Source organism: Sciurus vulgaris, assembly GCF_902686455.1.
Source record: "Sciurus vulgaris genome assembly, chromosome: 1".
NCBI lineage: Eukaryota > Metazoa > Chordata > Mammalia > Rodentia > Sciuridae > Sciurus > Sciurus vulgaris.
In genome coordinates, this window is record NC_136461.1 from 23,157,477 (window position 1) to 23,180,377 (window position 22,901).

General features: G+C 38.4%; 1 protein-coding gene across 5 annotated transcripts in view; it reads left to right on the plus strand.

Annotated features, from left to right (window-relative positions):
* Nucleotides 1–22,901, plus strand: part of KPNA6 (karyopherin subunit alpha 6) — a 56,395-nt gene that overhangs the window by 17,711 nt on the left and 15,783 nt on the right. For 4 of the 5 annotated variants that reach the window (XM_079108933.1, XM_079108934.1, XM_079108935.1 and 1 more), the window contains 4 exons: nucleotides 18,676–18,809; nucleotides 20,666–20,758; nucleotides 21,159–21,258; nucleotides 22,539–22,633. In XM_079108933.1, the coding sequence (XP_078965059.1) occupies nucleotides 18,676–18,809; nucleotides 20,666–20,758; nucleotides 21,159–21,258; nucleotides 22,539–22,633 (422 nt within the window). Of the gene's footprint in view, nucleotides 1–4,317; nucleotides 4,520–18,675; nucleotides 18,810–20,665; nucleotides 20,759–21,158; nucleotides 21,259–22,538; nucleotides 22,634–22,901 lie in introns of those variants that run through there. The other variant, XM_079108932.1, reaches the window with a different exon arrangement.

Sequence of the window (22,901 nt, forward strand, 5' to 3'; positions counted from 1 at the left end):
CATTTAACTTGGTTGTTAACTGAAATTCTAGGATGTGAATTTGTTTTTATTTTATTTTTATCCCCTTAATCAGTGTTAGAGCAAACCCCACCCCAGAATTCTGATGAATTTGGTGTTGCTGTTAGTTTCCTTTTTACAAAATGAACAAAACCCAGTTTGGCATCAAACAAGTCAGGGCCGACTATAATTAACATCCTAACTTGTCACTTACCCTCTGAATCTCATTTTTATTATCTGTAGATTAGGAATCATGCCCACTTCTAAGGATTGTGTTGAAGATTAGAGATTAATTAACATCTAACAAAAAAACTTGGCACATTATACAAACTTACTTGCTGAGGCTGTGGGCTCTAAACACCGGTGTATTCTTCTTAACCAACCCTGTGTCTCTTTCCTCTCCCCCTTTTCTCCTCCTCCCCTTCCTTCCTTTCTTTCCTTCCTTTCCTTTCTTTTGTACTGGGAATCAAACCCAGGGTCACCGCCATACTAGGCAGGTGCTCCACTAGTGAGCTACATCTCAGCCTTTTAAAAAATTATTTACTTATTTATTTTTGGCACCTGGGATTAAACCCAGGGAGGGGTACTTTACCACTGAGCCACATTATCATCCCTTTTTATTTTGACAGGGTCTTGTTAAATTGATTAGAGCCTTGCTAAACTGCAGAGGCTGTGCTTGGACTTGGGATCCTCCTGCCTCGGCCTCCCCAGCTGCTGGAATTATAGACTTGTGCTACCATACCTGACCCCAGCCCTTTTTATTTTATTTTGAGACAAGGTCTTACAGTGGTGCCCAGGCTGACCTGGAACTCCTGCCTCAGCCTCATAAGTAGTTTGGCTTGTTAGGCGTGTTTTGCCATTCCTAGCCTAACCCTCCCTCCTTTCTTTTTTTTTTTTCAATGTGAAGCAGGAAAGAATTATTTTGGCTCATGGTTTCAGAGGTTTCAGTCCATGGTTGTCTGGTCCCGTTGTTTCTGGCTTGTGGTAAGGCAGAACATCAATGGTGGAAGGGTGTGGCAGAAGAAAGCTGCTTACTTCCTGGGGGCCAGGAAATAGAGAGCTAACCATTTCTTTTCAATTTACGAGTAAGTAGCTGTGCTTTAACCCAAGAACCTTCTATTAATACTTAGTTGTTTAAGATTCCTACTGAAGAGTCAATGGAGAGGCCGGCGGAAGCAAGCCAGTTCAGCCTGGGAGGAAGTAACTTTCTTATATTCATGAAGAAAGAGGCCACATATTGAGAAATGACTATTTATTTATTTATTTATTTATTTGTTTTGGGACTAGGAATTGCATCCAGAGGCAATAGCCGTGGCATTTTTGTTATTGTTTTTTTGAAACAGGGTCTCACCAACACAATTTATTTTTAACTCTTATTTCTTTTCCCCAGTGCCACTAAGTAACTTTTAATGCATTGTGATGAGTTATAAGCTTACTGACTGTACTATTTGTCTGTCAGTCAGTTTGCCTCATTTAAAGCCTGAACATCTCAGTGACAGGGCAACTGCAAAATCCTTTCATTAGAAGAACTTCCTTTGAAAACAAGAGTGCCCAGTCAGTTTAGTATCAAGACAAAGGTCATAATTTGAAAAGGTTGATTGCTTCTTGGAGTTCCAGGGTCCATCTCCTTTGAAGAGTGTCACATTTTTACCTAGAAAATATAGGCTAGGGGCTGGAACCATAGCTCAGTGGCAGAACTCTTGCCTAGCATGTGTGAGGCACTGAGTTTGATCCTTAGCACTGCGTAAAAATAAACATATAAAATAAAGGCACACTGTCCATCTACAATTACCAAAATAAGTAAAATATAGTCTAGTTCCCTAATTTACATGGAGAGTTTTTGGGTTCTTTTAGATAGGTTCCTTCAAGTGATCACTTGTTAATCTTGGTATGCCTTTTTTTTTTTTTTTTTTGTGGTGCTGGGGATCGAACCCAGGGCCTTATGCTTGCAAGGCAAGCACTCTACCAACTGAGCTATCTCCCCAGCCCTATCTTGGTATACTTTTTGAAGCATAGACTGAACATAGACTTTAGTTTGGAAAGTCTGAAAGCAAACAGTTGTTTTAGAATACTTTAAACCTATATTTGTGAGCTCAAAGGTATAATGATAGCATCGCATACATGAGACAGCTGGTTATAGGTTGTAGTTTTTCTGACAAAATATGCATTATTTAAAACTTTTGGGCAGGGCACAGTGTTGTACATCTACAATCCCAGCTCCTCAGGAGGCTGAGGCAAGGGGATCACAAATTGAAGGCCAACTTGAGCAGTTTGAAAAGACCCTATCTTAAAATAAAAATAAAGACTGGCCAAGCGTTGTGGTGCACGCCTGTAACCCCACAGTTTGGGAGGCTGAGGCAGGAGGATTACAAGTTCCAAGCCAGTCTAGACAGCAAGGCCCTAAGCAACTTAGTATACTACAGTGATATGGCCACATCAATGTTAATAGCAGCTCAGTTCCCAAAAGACAAGCTACGGAACCAACCTAGGTGCTCTTCAACAGATGAATTGATAAAGAATATGTGGTATATATACACAGTGGTAGAATATTACTCAGCCATAAAGAAGAATGAAATTATGGCATTTGCTACTAAATGGATGGAACTGGAGACTATCATGCTAGGTGAAATAAGCCAGTCCCAAAAAACCAAAGGTCAAATGTTCTTTCTTATATGTGGATGTTAACATACAATAAGGTATTTGGATTAGACAAAGGGGAATTAAGGGAAAGGGAGAGCAGAGGGATTAGGAAAGACAGTATAATGAATTGGACATAACTTTTCTATGTTTGTATATGAATACATGACCAACGAAACTCCACATCATGTACAATCACAAGAATGGGATCCTAATTAGAATAAATTACACTCTGTGTATGTATAATATGTCAGAGTATACTCTACTGTCATGTAACTCTAAAAAGAATAAATTTTAAAAAAACAAACAGATAAAGTTCTGTGGATGTGGATTGGTGGTTAGGTACCCTTGGGTTCAATCCCTGGTACCAAAAAAAAAAAAAAAAAAAAAAACCACTGGGAATATAGCTCCGTGAGGGAGTTCCTGGGTTTGATCCCCAATACCACTAAATAAATAAATAAATAATACCTGTGATTAAATGGAACACTGTAGTAGTCTTGCTACTCACTTGTATGTGACCTGAGGCTATATATTTTTTTTAATATATTTTTTTAGTTGTAGGTGGACATAATACCTTTATTTTATTTATTCATTTATTTTTATGTGGTGCTAGGGATCAAACCCAGTGCCTCACATATGCTAGGCAGGTGTGCTACTGCTGAGCCACAACCCAAGTTCCATGAGCCTCGGTTTTTTAATCTATCAATTTTAATCTAACAATTGCTAGCAAACCATCACAGACTTAAAACAACAGAAAATTGTTTTCTCACAGTTCTGGAGACTAGAAATCCAAGTTCAAATGCGGTGCTGGGGATCGAACCCAGGGCCTTGTGCTTGCAAGGCAAGCACTCTACCGACTGAACTATCTCCCCAGCCCACCTTTTAGTTTTTATTTTGAGACAAGTCTCATTGATTTACTTAGGGTCTTACTAAGTTGCCAAGGCTGGGGTCAAACTTGGGATCCTCCTTACTCAGCCTCCCAAATCACTGGAATTACAGGCCTTTACCACTGTACCTGACAGGGTTGGCTTCTTATGAGACCTTTCTGTGACTTCTTTCTTGATACTTGTTTTCATTGTATTCACACTTTCTTATAAGGACATCAGTTATTGAATTAGCAAAACCTTTCTTAACCTTAATTACCTCTGTAGGACTCTATTTCCAAATATAGTCACATTCTGAGATACTGGGTTTTAGGACTTGAGCATATGAATTTTGAGGAGTACATTTCAGCTGTTAAGAGGACCCATATCTGTTTTGCACTGTTGCTTCTCCCTTGGTTCTAAATCAAGAAAATGCATGGCAACATTAGAAGTGTATTCCTTAAAAATAGAAGATATAATTTTAGGACCTGTACAATTGTTCCAGATGTGGAATACATATAAAAATTTAAAGCTAAGCACAGCAGCACACACCTGTAAAAAAATGTACCACTATGGTAACTTTGAAATAATTACTACATTCACAGAATTGAAAACTTGGGACTTAACCAGTTAAGAAAACCCAAAGGTTCTCTAAAAGAGTCAGATGATAGAAAAGGTTTTATTTTTATTGAGGATTTTTTTGATTCAGCCCCAGCAAGTAAGGGAATGCATGACAAAAAAAAGCCTCTAGGTCTTCTGTGTCTTTTGAGTGGTAACCTAGTCATCTTTTGGTTACTGATTGCACATGTGCTTCTGCAGGTAGATGTTCATTCTTCCAGTTGAAGCTTCCCTGCCTGCTTCTCCAGTGAAGTCATAAGCAAATATTTGTGATAGTTTCTTATCACCATGGTGACTAAAGAAACAGAGTCTGCATCCCCTTCCAGCTTCACTGTCAACTCTGCTCAAAGGAGGGGATAGCCTCTGGGAGAGCCCAGGCTCAGTCATGAAAAACCATGTATCAGGTAATAGGCAACAGCATTCCAGTCTTCCCTTTAGGAGTCTTTCCTCTACTTAATTCAGGCACAGGGGTAACTAGGGACCCCACAGGAAGCCATTCGCAGTTCCTTAGAATTTTATTTTTTTAAACACAGTATGATTACCTGGTTTTTGCCAAGTAGATGTGAAGATTAGCCCATTCTAAGACCCTACTGCTGCTCCAGGTTCCCTGAACTGCTCTGTAGAATGGCCAGGGGCACCTTCTCTGAAGTTTCATTTCCTCAGTAGCTGTAGCTGTAGAATTCAGCTCTCTCCCCTCAACATCCAGGTTCACTTCTCTTTCAGTCAGGTTCCCTTCCATCACCCAGTAATATACCTTATTCCATTCCTACTCCTACTGAAGAACCAACTCAAATCTGTCTTTGGAAGATTTCTTTTAAATTTTGTCATCACAATCACCCCTCCCCCTCCAGAATAATAGAGTTAGTTGTCCCCATCTGTGTGTCTCTAAAACTTATTTTTTTAAATCCCTTTTCCAATACTGTTGGTCACTTTTTCAGTTTAGAAATTGAGAAAATGAGATACCTGTAAGGGAGAAGTAGGATGTTAAGGATCCAGGCCCTCTACCCACATCAGAATAGTCACCTTCACTTTTTTCCCCCCTTGGTACTCAACCACTGAGCCAATCCCCAGCCCTTTTTTATATTTTATTTAGAAATAGGGTTTTGCTAAAGCCTCGCTAAGTTCCTAAGACTGACTTTTAACTTGCAATCCTCCTGCCTCAGCCTCTTGATCCTCTGGGTCAACTTCACTTCTATCAGTTTTTTAAACATTGGGATTCTATGTCAGATTTAATTGGAAGAAGTACTCTGCCATTTTTTTTGTTTGTTTGTTTTGTTTTGTTTTTTTTGCGGTGCTGGGGATCGAACCCAGGGCCTTGTGCTTGCAAGATACCGACTGAGCTATCTCCCCAGCCCCTGCCATTTTTTAAAGAACTATTTTTGTGATAAAATATGTGTAAGTATACAATTCAGTGGCATTGATAATATTTGTTACATACCGACAACACCGTTTCCAAGTTTTTATCACACTAAACAGAATCTGTACCCATTAAGCAATAACTTCCCATTCTCCCCGCTCCCAGGACCTACTAACTGCTAATCTACTTTCTGTCTCCATGAGTTTGACTGTTAAGTGAAATCATATTCTACTTGCTTATTTCACTTGGCACACTATCTTCAAAGGTGTGTCTGTGTTGTAGACATGTTGGTAGACCTTATGGCTGAACAATATTACATAGTATGCATATAGCATATTCTGTGTCCATTCATGTGCTACTCCCACTTTTTGACTATTGTGAATAATGCTACAATGAATTCTGTCTACAAGTATATATCTGTTTTTAGTGCCTTTTTTTCAGTCTTTTGAGTATATCTCAAAGAGTAGAATTGCTGGATCTTATGGCAAATTATGTTTAATTTTTTTGAGGAACCAACATTGTTTTCCACAGTAGCAGCACCATTTTACATTCTTACCAGCAGTGTACCATATTCCAGCTTATCCACATCTTTGTCACCACTTGTTTTTTATTTTATAATTCCATGCTAGTAGTTGTGAAATGATATCTTGTAGTTTTGAATTTGCATTTCCTTAATGACTAATAATGTTGAACATCTTTTTATGTGCATATTGGCCATTTGTGTATTTTCTTTGGAGAAATATTTTGAGAAATCTCCTTCCCTATTTTTAAATTAGATTGTGTTTTTGTTGAGTTTTAGGAGTTCTTTATATAATCTAGATTTTAAACTGTTGGATATATGCTCTTCCATTCTGTAAGATCTTTTCAATTTCTTGTTTGTGTTTTGTTTCTTGTGCTTGTGGTGTCATACCTAAGAATATATTGTCAAATCTAGGGTCATGAAAATCTGCCTCCTATGGTTTATTCCTTGGTTTTAGCAATATCAGGAGTGGAACTCAGGACCTTGCACATCCCCAGCCCTTGTTTTACTTAATTTTGAAATAGGATCTCACTCAGTTGCCAAGGGTAGGCTGGAACTTGTGATTTTCCTGCTTCAGTCTCCTGGGTAGCTGAGATTATAGTTGTGTTGCTGTGCCTACTTTATTGAATTGATATTTTAACATGGTATGAGCTGAATTTAACTTCATTCTTCTGTTGAAGACAGTTCTTTCCCCATTGAATGAACTTGACACCTTTACTGAAAATCATTTGGCAGGCCATAGATGTGGGGAGGGAAGTTGTTGTTTTTTTTTTTTTTTTTTTTTTTTTTTTGGTTGTTGTTTCTAAGTTTTTATTTTGAGGTAGGGTCTCACTAAGTTACGCAGGCTATCCTTGAACTTTCTATCCTCCTGTCTCAGCCGAGTTACTGGAATTCCAGGCATGTACTACTACTGCTGAAAACTCAGTCCTTGTCCCCAGTGCCAATCTAGTAACAAAGACATGGTTTTGAGAAAAAAAGGAAAAAGACAGTTTATTGCTATGCTAGCAAAGGAGAGAGATAGGGGACTCCTGTCCCAAAGGCTGTGTGATTCTGCCCATTAGCAGGAACAGGGAGCTTTTAAGGAGGTGATTCAGAGAAAATGGGATTAGGGAGGAGTGAACAGGAAGGAGGAGAAGGTTAGGACAAAGAAGATCAGGGAGAAGGTCAGGGAAAGGGGTGGAAAAAGAAAAAAAAATATGTTAAGTTTCAAAGAGACAAGGAATATAGTCAAAGCATCAGGTGAACCCCTGTTATATTACCACGCCCAGCTGTGTGGGTTTTGTCTGAACTCACAGTTGTTTCATTGGTCTATATGCTTATCCTTACCACACTGTTTTGTTTACTGTGACTTAATACAGTTTGAGCATCCCACTCCAAAAATGCAGAATCCAAAACTTTTTGCACTCTGACATGATACCACAATTGAAAAATTTTATACCTGACCTTTTAAAGAGGTGATTCAAAAGCTATATTTCCATGTGTTCTCTGTCTGGAGTTGTAATTCCCTTGTTAATATGGGAGATGGTCATTTCTGAGATCTTCTGGTACCATCCCCAATGTCTGGATTGCTTACTTCCTATGGCGAGTTATGTACTCAGGGACAGATAAATCGGCCTAGGATGAGGAATATAGGTAATCCTGTTTCCCCTGAGATTAGGGAGGAGCAGGGAGAGAGGAAGAGAAAGAAACATGTCCATTTTAAAAATAAGTTGTAGTGGCATACAGCAAGGGCTATATTGAAAGCATAAAGTGGGCCACTGTTACAGTGGTATATGCCAGTAGTCCCAGCAATTTTGGGAGACTGAGTCAGGAGGACTGCATGTTTGAGGCAAGCCTAGGCAATTAAGTGACACCTTGTCCCAAAATACAAATAAAATGTACTGGGGATGTAGTTCAGTGATAGAGCATCCCTGGGTTCAATCACCATTGCCACACACAAACACACAAGATGTAGAGGCACTAAAAATATTGTATGAAAGTACCTTCAGGCTATGTGTATGAGGTATGATATATGTGAAACAAAAGAATTTTGTGTTTATACTTGGGTGCCATTTTTTCCAAAAATCTGAAAGAATTCCTAAATCTAGAACACTTTCTGATCCCAAGCATTTTGGATAAGGAATACTGAACCTATAATAGCTTATGAAATCAGGAAATGTGTGTCCTATTTTAAAATTCTCTTGTTTAATTTCCACATATTTATGAATTTTCCAATTCTTCCATTATTGATTCCTAGCTTCATTCCATGCAGTCAGAGAAGATACTTTGTATGATTGTAATCTTCAATCTTTTTTTTTTTTAATGGGAAATGAACCCAAGGGTGTTTTACCACTAAGCAACAGCCTCAGCCTTTTTTTTTTTTTTTTTTTTTTTTGGAGACAGGATCTTGTTAAGTTGCTAAAGCTGGCCTCAAGCCTGCAACCCTCATCCTCAACCTCCTGAGTTGTGGGGGATTATAGGCTTGCACCACCATGCCTGACTGAGTTCTCTTTTTAAATATATTGAGACTTTTTTGTGTGGCTTAATGTGGTCTCTCATGAAGACTGTTCCATGTGCACTTGAGAAGAATATGCACCGTTCTGTTTTGGGGGTAGAATGTTTTATGTATATCTGTTAAGTCTAGTTGGTTTATAACGTTCAAATCCTCTGTTTCCTTATTGCTCTTCTACTTAGAAGTTCATTATTGGAAGTAGTGTATTAAAATCTCTTTTTTAGAATTGAACCCAGAGGTACCTTACCACTGAGCTACATCCCTCAGCTCTTTTTTATTTTTTGAATCAGGGTCACATAAGTTGCCAAGGCTGGCCCTCCTGACCTCGCAGTTCTCAGGCTCCTGAGTAGCTGGGATTACACCATTGTAGCTGGAAGTGCACCATTGTGCCTGGCCAGTTACAGAGTTTTTGACTGATAGTTTTTTCTTTCATCATTGTTATGTTATTGCCTTCTGATATTCATGGTTTCTGAAGATAAATTAGCTGTTGAAGAGATCCTTTGTATGTGATGAGTCATTTCTTTCTAGATTCTTTCTTTGTCTTTTAACAATTTGAGCACATGTCTCAGTATGGATCTCTTTTAGTTTCTTCTCTTTGGGGCTCATTGAACTTCTTGATGTGTACATTCATGTCTTTGATTAAATTTGATAAGTTTATAACCATTATTTCCTTAAATGTTATTTCTGCCCCCTTTTTTCTTTTTGGTGACTTCCACAGTGTATATATTAGTCCTTACAAGTGGTGTTCCATGTTCCATCAGATTGTTTATTTTCTTCATTCCTTTTTTTTTTTTTCTCTGCTCCTCAGATTGGGTAATTTCAGTTGTTCTGTCTTCAAGTTTACTACCACTTTTCTCCTTGTTCAGATCTGCTATTGAACCCCTAGTGAATTTTTCATTTCAGTAATTGTAATTTTCAGATTCAGAAGTTCTTTTTGATTGTTTTATAATTTATTTCTCCTTATTGACATTCTCATTTTGTTCATATATTGTTTTCCTGTTTTGCTTCAATTTTTTGTCTTCGTTTTTCTTAAGATCTTTGAGCATATTTAAGATAGCTGTTTTAAAGTCTTTGTTAAGTTCAGTATTTTGGTTTCCTCAGGAATGGTTCTGTCATTTTATTTCTGGAATGGGCTATTACCTGTTTCTTTGTATGCGTTATAATTTTTTTTAATGGATATTTGGACATTTTAACGTGGTAACTCTGGAAATTATTTTGGTTTTCTCTTTGTCCATCTGTTTTTGGTTCTTGGCCTACTTCTTACCTGCTTTCTTTTGGAAAAAAAATAAATTTTAAACATGTTTTTAGTTGTCAGTGAACTTCTAGTTTATTTATTTAATACGCAGTGCCGAGAATCAAGCCCTCACACATGCCAGGCAAGTGCTCTATCACTGAGCCACAACCCCAGCCCTCTTTTGGAATTTTTAAAAATAATATCATAAGTTGGGCACAGTGGTGCATTCCTGTAATGCCAGTGGCTCAGGAGGCTGAGACAGGAAGATCACGAGTTCAAAGCCAGCTTCAGTAATTTAATGAGGTCCTTAAACAACTCAGCGAGACCCTGTCTCTTAAAATATAAAAAAGGCTGGGGGTGTGGTTCAGTGGTTAAGGCCTCTGGGTTCAATCCCTGGTAACAATTTTCTTCAGCTTCCCTGGTAACAATTTTAAAAAAGTAATTTTACTTTAGCTTCTTTATTGGTTAATTAGTTTTAAAGAATTATTCCCCAGTCTTAGGGAGTAAATTCAGGGACACTTAACACTGAGCTACATCTTAAGCCCTTTTTATTTTTTGAAACAGGGTCTTGCTAAATTATTGAGGCCAACCTTGAATTTGTAATTCTCCTGCCTCAGTCTCCTGAGTAGCTTGGTTTATATAGGCATGTACAGTCATACCTAAGTTAAAGATAATTTTTAGGTGGGAAAAAAAGTTATTTTAGATTTACTTATGTATTTACCATTTGTAGTGTTTTTCATTTCATGGAAATGTGAGTTTTCATCTGGTGTCATTTACCTTCTGCATGAAGAACTTTTAACATTTCTTCAGTGCAGATCTACTGTAAACAGTTTTTCAGTTTTATTTGTATGAAAAAGTCTTTCTCTCTGTCTCCCTCCTCCCCCCGCCCCCCCCATATCAGGGATTTAACCCAGGGGCACTTAACCACTGACCTACATCCCAGCCTTTTTAAATATTTTATTTAGAGACAGGGTCTCACTGAATTGTTTAAGGCCTCGCTAAGTTTCTGAGGCTCGAACTCAACGATTTTTGCCTCAGCCTCCCAAGCCACTGGGATTACAGCATGTGCCACCTCCCCCCGCCTGTAGCTTTCGGTTGTTTTTTTTTTTTACAGACTGCATTTTGATTCATTGTACACAAATGGGGTACAACTTTTCATTTCTGTGGTTGTACTCAATGTAGATTCACACCATTCATGTAATCATACGTGTACATAGGGTAATACTGTCTCATTCTACTATCTGTCCTTCCCCCACCCCCTCCTGCCCCATTTTCCTCTACACCATGCAAAGTTCCTTCATTCTTCTCTCCCCCCCACCCCCCTTTATGTATCATCATCCACTTACCAGAGAAAACATTCAGCCTTTGGTTTTTGGGGCTTGTCCTGTTTCACTTAGCATGATGTTCTCCAACTCCATCCATTTACCAGCAAATGCCATAATTTTATTCTTCTTTATGGCTGAATAGTATTACATTGTGTATATATACCAGAGTTTCTTTATCCATTCATCAATTGAAGGGCATCTCAGTTGGTTCCACAATTTAGCTCTTGTGAATTGAGCAGCTTTGAACCTTGATGTGGCTGTATCACTGTAGTATGCTGATTTTAAGTCCTTTGGTATAAACCGAGGAGTGGGATAGCTGGGTCAAATGGTGGATCCATTCCAAGTTTTTTGAGAAATCTCCATACTACTTTCCAGAGTGACTGCACCAATTTGCAACTCTACCAGCAATGTATGAGTGTGCCTTTTTCCCCACATCCACTCCAATGCTTATTATTGCTTGTATCTTGATAATAGCCATTCTAATTGGAGTTAGATGAAATCTTAGGGTGGTTTTAATTTGCATTTCTCTAATTACTAGAGAAGATGAGCACTTTTTCATATATTTGTTGATCACCTACCTGTGTATCTTCTGTGAAGTGTCTGCCCAGTTCCCTAGCCCATTTATTGATTGGGTTCTTTGTATTTTTGGTGTAAACATTTTTAAGTTCTTCATAAATTTTGGAGATGAGTGCTCTGTCTGAAGTGTGTGTGGAAAAGATTTTCTCCCACTCTGTAGACTCTCTTTTCACATTATTGATTGTTTCCTTTGCTGAGAAAAAGCTTTTTAGTTTGAATCTGTCCCATTTATTGATTCCTGCTTTTGTTTCTTGCACTATGGGGGTCTTGTTAAGGAAGTCTGGTCCTAAGCCAACGTGATGGAGATTCAGGCTTACTTTTTCTTCTATTTGGTGAAGGGTCTCAGGACTAATTCCTAGATCCTTGATCCATTTTGAGTTGTTTTGTACAGGGTGAGAGATAGGGGTTTGATTTCATTTTACTTCATATGGATTTCCAGTTTTGCCAGCACCGTTTGTTGAAGAGGCTATCTTTTCTCCATTGTATGTTTTTGGCACCTTTGTCTAGTATGAGATAACTGTACTTACGTGGGTTTGCCTCAGTGTCTTCTATCCTGTACCATTGGTCTGTCTGTCTATTTAGGGGCCAATACCATGCCATTTTTGTTATTATTGCTCTATGGTAGAGTTTAAGGTCTGGTATTGTGATACCTCCTGCATCACTCTTCCTGCCCAGGATTGCTTTGGCTGTTCTGGGTCTTTTGTTCTTCCAAATGAATTTCATGATTGCTTTCTCTATTTCTATGAGGAATGTCATTGGAATTTTAATTGGAATTGCGTTAAATCTGTATAGCACCTTTGGAAGTAATATTTTTATTGTTACATTTGTCAGTTTTTTTGTTCTCATTGTGAAATAACTGAGGCTAGGTATTTTTATAAATAAGTTATGTTTATTTAGTTCACAGTTATGGAAATTCAAGAGTATGCTACTGACATCAGCTCTGTTCTAGTGAGGACCTCGTGGTGATGGCATTACAATAATGGTGGGAGCACATGTGCAAGGGAAATCACCTGACCAGGCTCACACTTTTATAGCTAACCACTAACAATTCACTCATGAGAAATAACTTAGGGGTCCCCAGAGAACTACCTCTGTTCCTTCTAAAATTAATGTCCCCTGTGATCTATTAGGTCCCACCTCCCTAAACTTTCCACCACCTGTCACACTGATGACCAAGCTTCCAACACATAAAACCTCAGGGAGAAACCACATCCAAACCTTAGCAATTGGATATACAGTTCTAGTTTGAAAGGTTTTTCTTTTTTTCTTTTAATACATTTAAGTTGTTATTTCATTGTTTTATGACTTATATAGTTTCTGACAAGAAGTCTGCCTTTTTTTTTTTTTTTTTTTTTTTTTTTTTCTTTTAAAGCCATGGTCTCACTAAGTATGAGGCTCACCTTGAACTTGCAATTCTCCTGCCTCAGCCTCCCAGGTCGCTGGGATTACAGGCATGTGCCACTGTGTCTGGCTGTCAGTCCTTCTTATCTTTGATTTTTATGTAAACGGTCTTTCTATGCTTATAAGGTTTTTTTTTTTCTTTATTGCTGGTTTTTGGGTTTTGACCGTGATTTGCCTTACTGTTATTTTCTTTGTTTTTATCATACCTTTTAGGTTGTATGCCATCAGGTTTGGAAATTTTTAATCTTTATTTATAATCCTTGCCCCCCCTTCTCTGTGAAACCAGTTATAAATATATTAGAACACATGATATTGTCACACAGGGCCCTGGAGGATCATTTATGGGTCTGTCAGCTTATCTCCCAAGCACAAGGCCCTGAGTTCGATCTCCAGCACCGCAAAAAAAAAAAAAAAAGTTTATTATCTAGATCTTTTTGCATTAAAAAAAAAGGAGTGTTTATTGTTTGAGACAGGCTCTCACTGAGTTGCCAAAGCTGGTCTCAAGCTTGTGATTCTCCTGTCTCAGCCTCCCCAGTCTCTGGGATTCCAGGTGTGTGCCACTGGTTCTGGCTAAAGAGTCATAGTGTCTAAGCAGTTATTTGCTGCTCAGTTTTATCAGTTTAACGAGTGGTTTTAAACTATTAGTAGCTAAGACATGATCCCTCTACTCTGTTCAGAATGCCCTAAATGATCAGTGAGGCATCTGCACTCTGGTGCATCAAATGATTCTCCACATTTGGGAACAGTTTAGCTTACAGTTTTCTAGTTGTCCTTTGCCTAATTTCAAGCAGATTTCCCCCTCTCTTTCCATTTCTTCTCTCCTTCTTTTCTCTCCCTCCCCTCCTCTTTTTTTCCCCCTCCTGTGTTGATGGGAATTGAACCCAGAGTGTGCTGAGCCACACACTGATACCCTCAGCTGCTGAACTGTTATTTCTATATATATCTCTCCTCTCTGGAATTCTTCTTCACTATTGCGACTGCCTCAGTCTCCCTGTATTCTGCTCAGGCTGTCTGAGATTTCGGTTCTCTGTTTGGGACCCCACTGTGCTCAAGAATGTGTCTTCAGGCAGAAAACCAAGGAGACATGTAGAGCTCACTTCATTTATTTCCCTCTCTTGGATCACAGTTCTGCATTGTTGTACAGTGTCTGAAACAGTTTACAATAGCAAGGTCATATCCCTGTTATTCCATCATGACTGGAAACTCATGTGACAGCTATATTGATATCCAACACAATAAGAAAATGAGCATTGTTGAAGAATAAGTTGACTCGCTTTATAATAAACTTAAATTTGCCAACAAAATATAACAGTTTTTGAGGGTGCACACCTGTAATTCCAACAATTCAAGAGCCTGAGGCAGGAGGATCACAAGTTCAAGTCTGGTCTCAGCAACTTTGTAAGGCCCTAAGCACCTTAACAAGACCCTGTCTCAAAAAATAAAAAGGCCTGGGGATGTGGCTCAGTGGTAAGACACCCCTAGGTTAAATCCCCAGTACCAGTCATCATCATCATCAAAATATAACAGTTCTAAATGTGTATGCCCCTAATGAAATAGTCCTCAAATATTTAAAGAAAAATAAAATTACAGGTAAAATGGATAAGATTAAAAAAAAAATCAGTAAAACAGTAAAAGACTTGAACAGTGTAAAATGATTAGCAGTGGTACACACCTGTATTCCCAGCAGCTTGGGAGGCTGAGACAGAAGGATGGCAAGTTTGAGACCAACTTAGCAAGACCCTATCTCAAAATAAAAAATAAGGGCTGAGAATGCAGCTCAGTGGTGCAGTGCCTCTGAATTCAATCCCTAGTTCTGTGCCAAAAAAAAAAAAAGAGTTGAACAGTGTGATGAACAACTTAATTCAGTGGACACATGACAGAAGATCATGCATTATAAAGAAAAAGTACACATTCTCCTTAAGCAAACATCAGACACATAATTAAGTTTAAAAAAAAATTTTTTAACTATCTAGGACTTTGACTATAGTGTGATTTATTAGAAATAATAAAGTTCTCAAACATTACTGATTTTATGTTGTATATCATAACTGCATTATAATGATTTTAATTTGAAAGAAATTTACAAGTCTTAGAAGGGTATTAAATTGTGTCATTAAGGTCATTACATTAATGACATAATTTAAGTACACAGTAAGTACATAATTTTAAGTATACAATTTAGAATAACAAGAAATACAAAGAAGATTGAAATCATACAATAGACCTGCAATTGTGGCTCAGTGGTAGAGCAGTTGCCTAGCATGTTTCAGGCACTGGATTCGATTTTTAGTACCACATATAAATAAATAAAATAAAGGTATTGTGTCTATCTACAACTAAAAAAATATTTTTAAAAAATCATAAAATACAGGGTTGGGGATGTGGCTTAGCATTAAATTGCCCCTGGATTGAATCCCAGCACCCCCCACTAGGAAAAAAAAATGTAGGAAATGTTTGTTTAACAATACACATACAAAAAAGTTAACAAAAGTTTTGACTACATCATAAGACCAGGCATTTTTGGCACACAGCTGTAATCCCTCAGCTCAGGAGGCTGAGGGAGGAGGATTGCAAGTTCACAGCCAGCGTCAGCAACTTAGTGAGGCCCTAAGTAACTCAGTGAGACCCTGTCTCTAAAATATTTTAAAATACATAAATGGTTCGTTTTCACAAAAGGAGAAATATGGCTAGTAAATCATGAAATCTAGCCTCATTAGTAATCTGGAATAATGCAAGTACTTATACCTCAACGAAATTTTATCACACCTAGTAGACTGAAAAGTGAAGATTCCAAGTGTCATTCAAGATAATATATCGGGGGAACCTTTTGTGTTTTGCTTAACTAGTTAAATTAGCAACATATTGGAAGACAACTTTGACACTACAATGCATTCCTTAGAGCACCAGTTCTCAAAACATGTTCTACAGATCCATTGTGTTCCTGCGATGACTTCAGAGGGTCTATGAAGTGAGGACCAAACTACTGTTTGCCATTTTCACTGTGTTGATATCTGTATTTAGACTTTAGCACAAATCAAGGCATTATTACCAAAGTATACTAGTAATCTTTGTATTCTTTACCACCAACAGTATTTTTTTAAATGCTAGTTTCTCTTAATATCTTGGTGAGGCTAGGCTCAGTGGCCCACACCTGTAAGTAATCTCAATAACTTGGGGATCTGACAGGAGGATCCCAGGTTTGAAGCTAGTCTCAGCAACTTAGTGAGACCCTGTCTCAAAATAAAAAGGGGCTCAGGGTGTAACTCAGTGATATTATGCACCTAGGTTAAATCCACGCCCCCCCCAAAAAAAAAAAAAATGTGTATTCTTAGTGATTGAACCGGGCATATGGCTCAGTAGTAGAGCAGTTGCTTAGTATGTGCAGTGCTCTGGGTTCCATCCCCAGCACCATGCATACCACAAGAAGAATATCCCTGATGAAGTAGTACAAATTCAACCCTTGAAAATGATCTGGGGAAAAGTCACCTGTGAGCTTAAGTTGCTAACTATAAAGTAGACCTTTTGCGGGGGGCGGGGGGGGTGGTATGCTGGGGATTGAACCTAGGGGAGCTTAGCCTAGCTAGCTTAACCTAGCCCTTTTCATATATATGTGTGTCTGTGTGTGTGTGTGTGTGTGTGTGTGTGTGTGTGCGCGCGCATGCGCGCATATATGAGAGACAGGATCTATTTGCTAAGGCTGGCTTTGAACTCCTAATCCTCCAGTCTCACCCTCCCAAATCACTGAGATTATAGGCACGTGCCACTGCACCTGGCTAAACTAGACTTTTTTTTTTTTTTTAACATTATTTTTACTTGGAACAATGAATAACAGGCAAACTATGGTTATTCAGACTTAGATATTGGGGATTTTCTTAAAAATGCATAAAATGAGTCAGTATTTGCCAATAATCCAATTTTAGCTTTCAAGCAGAATTTCAGCTGGGTGTGGTGGCATACACCTGTAATTAATACCAGCAGCTCAGAAAGATCACAAGTTCAAGGCCATCCTCAGCAACTTTGAGACACTCTGTTTAAAAAAATAAAAAGGGCAGGGAATATATGTAACTCAGTGGTAGAATGCCACTGAATTCAGTCCCCAGTACTGCCCTCCCCCCCAAAAATTAAACTTTCAGAAAACATATCTATCACTGAATCCTCAGTAGCTTCCCCATAGATTTGTAATAGGAAAGAGCTAACGGGAAAAGACCCACAGAAAAATAAAGTATGATGTATTTAAACTGTGAAATAATAAAATGCAGGAAAAAGTAATGAGTGAATCTTAGAAACTCAGCAAAGTGGGGTGAAAGCATTTTCAGAAGACAAAAGAGTTTAATATCATTTAAGGACATACATATGTGTGATTAATAGCAAAGACAAAAGTAAAAATGATAAAAATTCAGGATAGCAGGCCTTTTTTTTGGGGGGGGGGGCGGGGTTTGGAGATGAGGGATTCTAGACTAGGAGAAGAGCCCATGACTAATTTTAAGCAGATTGATGATGTTCTGGTTTTAGATTTGGTGATAGATTTGCACATGTGCATTGTATTATTTTGCTTGGTAACATCTGAGTTTATTGGGTAAATCATATGTCTGTTTTTGTTCTTGTGGAATGGGTAGATCATAACTTGTGATCTATTATTGCCCTAGCATTTTTCTGAGAAGTACTTCACATTCACACTTTTTTTCCCCTCTCTTTCAGTGCCAGGGATTGAACCCAGGGCCTTAGGGCCTTGTATATGCTATCAAGTGCTACCACTGAGCTACATCCCCAGCCCACTTCACATGCATTAACCTATGTAGTCCTTATACAAGTTGAGCATTGAAAAATTTGAAATCCCAAGCATTTCTGGTCCCAAGTATTTAGGGTAAGGGATACTCAACCTCTAATAACTCAATAAAGTAGAAACAATCATGATCCTGTTTTTGTTTGTTCATTTGTTTGTACTAGAGATTGAATCCAGTGACACTTAACCGCTAAACCACATCCCCAGCCTTTTTTATTTCTTATTTTGAGACAGGGTCTCACTAAGTTGCTGAGGCTGACTTTAAACTTGCTGTCTTCCTGCCTCAGCCTCCTGAGCCACTGGGATTATAGGTGTTTACTGTGCCCAGCTATAACCCTATTTTAAAGAGAAGATCCTGAAGCAAAAAGGTTAAAGGAATTTTTTCAGGTTGCTCAGCTAACAAGTTGAAGAACCAGGATTTGAACCCAGACAATCTGGTCCCTGGACCCATGCCTTTTTTTTTTTTTTTTTTTTTTTTTTTTAAGTTGTCAATGGATCTTTTACTTTATTTATATGTGGTGTTGAGTATTGAACCCAGGGCCTCACACATGCCAGGCAAGCGCTCTACCACTGAGCCAAAACTCCATCCCCCATGCCTTTTTACCTACTATGCACATACCAATTGCTGTAATACCACCTGTGTAATAAGCTTTTTATGGTTAAAGGAGACTGTGAGTATGTGTTCACATGAATGTTGGTGTAGGCATGGCACAAGAGATTTTAGGTGCAGTTATTGGATTATTGGGCCTCCCTGAGAAGCATTGGTCCTACTGGAATAGTGAAGGATGGGGCATGTATAGGGACAGGAGTATAGTGAAAAAGAAATACTGTCTACTTGAGAGTCTTTAATAGTGTTTATATTTTCTCTTTTAGAGACCATGGCGAGCCCAGGAAAAGACAATTATCGAATGAAAAGCTATAAGAACAATGCTTTGAACCCTGAGGAAATGAGGCGAAGAAGAGAGGAAGAGGGCATTCAGCTCCGGAAGCAAAAGCGGGAGCAGCAAGTGGGTTAACCAGAGTATTCTCAAACATAACGGTCCAGCCACTATAGTTAGCCTTTACCTTGCACTCTCCACTTCCCCTTAGGAAAGTTTAGCTTAACTACTGGATGGGCCAGTCATCCAGTTTGATTTTTTTTTTTTTTTTCCCCCAGTACTAGGGTTTGGACCCAGGAGTGCTTTACTGCTGAGCTACATTCCTAACCCTTTTTATTTATTTACTTATTTATTTTTAAGGCATATCACTACATTGCTTACGCTGGCCTTGTGTCCTTAAACTTGTGATTCTTTTCCTCGGGATTCTGAGTCAGTGGGTTGACAGGTGTGCAAAACAGTATCCACCTTTCAGTTTGCTTTTGCAAAGAAGCATTGGAAGCTTTTTTTAAAGGGAGAACAACCCTTAATCCCCTTTCCATAAGACCAACTCAGATATCATTTGTGGTTTTTTTTAATAGCCTTCAAGTTATACCTTCTTGTGCCTTTTATCTTTGTCATATTGCTGTCAGTGTTAGGGTTGTCCTTGAAAGCCCAGTTCTCAGACTGGTCCTTTAGAGGCTTATCAGCCATTCTGGACTGTTTTCTATTTTCTTGAGTCTGTTTGTTGTAAGTGTCCCTCAGACTGAGACTATACTAATGCTTTGCCACACTGCTACCATATTGGTGCCTTGCTTAGATCTAGATTTAGTCACCTAACCTGCTTTTGCCCACCTTCTGGCTATACTGTTATTCCTTACCTTCCAAGTCTTTTATTCCCTCACTCCCCCATACTGGGGATTGAAACCAGGGGAACTCTACCATTGAGCTACATCCCTAACTAGTCCTTTGTGTTTATTTATTTTTATTGTTTCTAGACAGGGTGTTACTCAGTTGCTGAGACCGTTTTCAAACTTGCAATCCTTTTGCCTTAGCTTCCTGAGTTCCTGGGATTACAGGCAAGCACCACCAGACCCAGCACCTTCAAAACCTTTTATACCCATCGTCTTTTATATAAAAGGCACAAAAATATTTAGAGTGTTTGTTTTTTGTTTTGTTTTGTTTGCTTATAAAAATGCTCTCAAAAATTGTGAGTAGAGGCTAGGGTTGTAACTCAGTGGTAAAGTACTTGCCTAGCATGTGTGAGGCCCTGGATTTGATCCTCAGCACCACATAAAAATAAATAAAATAAAGGTTTTGTGTCCATTTAGAACTAAAAAAACAAAACAAAACAAAAAAATGGTGCTGGGACTGTGGCTCAGTAGAGCACTTGCCTTACATGTGCAAGGCACTGGGTTCAATCCTCAGCACTGCATAAAAATAAATAAATAAACAAACAAACAAATAAATAAATAAATATATCATGTCCACCTATAACTAAATAATTAAAAAAAAAAAAACCTGAACAGTTAGCCAGTTATAGTGGTGCAGGGCTGCAATCCCAGCTGCTCAGGAGTCTGAGGCAAGACTTCCGATTGAACCCAGGGGTGCTTAGCCACTGAGCCACATCCCAGCCCTTTTTAATATTTTATTTAGAGACAGGGTCTCATTGAGTCACTTAGGACCTCACTAAGTTCCTGAGGTTGGCTTTGAACTCATAATCTTCCTGCTTCCGCCTCCCAAGTCATTAGAATTATAGGTGTGCGCCACTGTGCCCAGTGGTCAAAAAAAAATTTTTTTAAGTGAAAAAATTCTATTGCTATAACTAGAAAATAAAGCTGTTTAGTATTATTCCATGTCAGTATATAAAGCTTGGCATCATTTTCTCAATTCCTTTAGCATTTACTTGTCAGTTATGCCATAATTTAACATTGGATTGTTCTTTGTAGTGTTTTGTTTTGATTTGGTTTAGTTCAGTGGGTAGTCTTAACACTGTCTCTTCACTTTAGCTTTTTAAACGAAGAAATGTGGAGCTGATTAATGAAGAAGCTGCCATGTTTGATAGTCTCCTCATGGACTCTTATGTGAGCTCTACAACTGGGGTAAGGCCCTTGCATGTGCCTGATGCAGGCCAGGGACATATTTGCTTCTACAGAATAGAAATTGGATGGTTCATGTCATTTAATAGCTTTGCAGATAATGCTAAGCTCTTTCTTCCATGAGCTCTTTTATAAATGGTTAGTTTAAAAAGTCAACAAGGATTCATCTCTGATAGAAACACCTGAGGAAACGTAAAGGAAGCCATCTTTTGCTTCAGAGATTAGGAATCACTTCTTAATGTCCAACTTGAAGCAGCCGTGGGTTAAACAAACCCTTTCTCCTGAGCTATTATGCTGTCCTCTTACCCTAAAGTTTTATAAAGAAAGATACCAAGCAGTAATATGTGCTCACATCTGGTTCTACTGTTGGCTTGCAAAGTCCTAAACCTGTTTTATATTCTAGGAGAGTGTGATCACAAGAGAGATGGTGGAAATGCTCTTTTCTGATGATTCTGACTTGCAGTTAGCAACCACACAGAAATTCCGGAAACTGCTCTCCAAAGGTATAAAATCTCGTCATTCTACTCTAACCCTTCTAGCCTTGGTATCTCTTGAACAAGCCAGGCAAATATCCACTTTTGTTCTGGATTCTTCCTCTGCCTAATATCATCTACTCCCAAAAATCTATGCAACAATTCCCTCCCTTCTACAGTCAAATCCTACCTACCTTCTTACTGAAACCCTATCTAAATGTCAAGTTATCCCCTGCCCTCAGCAGTTTTTATCTCCTTATCTTGTCCTACAGTCTCTTTTTTTTTTCTCCTATTATATAGTCATCCCTTAATATCTACAGGGGATTGGGATCCCTTATGTAAAATAGCATAGTATTTGTACATAATCTATACATATCCTCCTGTATACTCAAGGTTCATCCCCAGACAATTTAAATACCTAATACTATGTAAATGCTCTCTCTCTCTCTCTCTCTCTCTCTCTCTCTCTCTCTCTATATATATATATATATATATATATATATATATATATATATAAAATACTTATATTACTTAGGAAATAATGATAATGACAAGGGGGAAAGTCTATGCAGACTTTGGGGTTTTTTTTGGTACTGGGGATCGAGTCCATGGTGCTCTACCGCTGAGCTATGTCCCCAGGGTTTGCGAATATTTTTGATAGACATTTGGTTGAATATGCAGATGTAGAGGGCAAGTGTACTTCTTATCTTCTAAGAGAAAAATCTCTCTTCCCCACTAGGATGTAAGCTCTGTGAAGGCAGGGACTTTGGGTTTTGTCCACTAGTATTGAACAGTGTGGCACATAGTTGCTCCAAAAAATTACAGTGGTGTATACCTGAAATCTCCACACACACCCCCCCCCGTCCAAAAAAAAAGGTTGCTTCTGGTTTCAACCCCAGTACCAAAGAAAATTAATAATTATTATTATTATGTATATATGTATAATATGATGTATGATAGAGAAAATACCTCTTATCCCAGTATAAGCATTGCTTCCAAGAAAAGACTTTCTTAGAAGGGAAATGTGCCCATCCCTTGGGCTTTCCTCTTTCCCTTATCTTTCTGTGCTTACATTCAGTAGATCAAAGGTAAGTACATCTAAATTAGGAATGACTGTATACTTCAGCATGCCAACTATATTATGCAGTTCAGAAACAAGAAGTATTTTTAAAACAATCTTATTACCAAAAGGAAATTTGGAAATGTAATGGTGGTCAGAGATAGCTAAGAAGGGTTGTGAACTCACCTTAGTAAATGGATTAGCCAAAACCTCTCCTTACTTTTCATCTTTCCCCCTCTTACTCTTCCAGAGCCTAGTCCTCCAATAGATGAAGTTATCAACACTCCAGGAGTAGTTGATCGGTTTGTAGAGTTCCTGAAGAGGAATGAAAATTGTACATTACAGGTAAAGCCTAGAGGGATGCATGATCAAATGAAAGCACTTCCATCTAAGAAATTACAGTGAGATATTTCTACATCTTTCAGGAAATTGACAATAGTACTACAAAGAAACATTTAAGGGAATTGTCAGTTGCCTTAAAGGTCTTGTCTTCAAAGAAGAGAACCAAAATCTCTTCCTTAAAACAATCTCAGTGTGCCAGGCATGGTGGTACACATTTGTAATCCCAGCTATTAGGGAGGTTGAGACAAGAGGATCAAGTTTGAGGCCATTC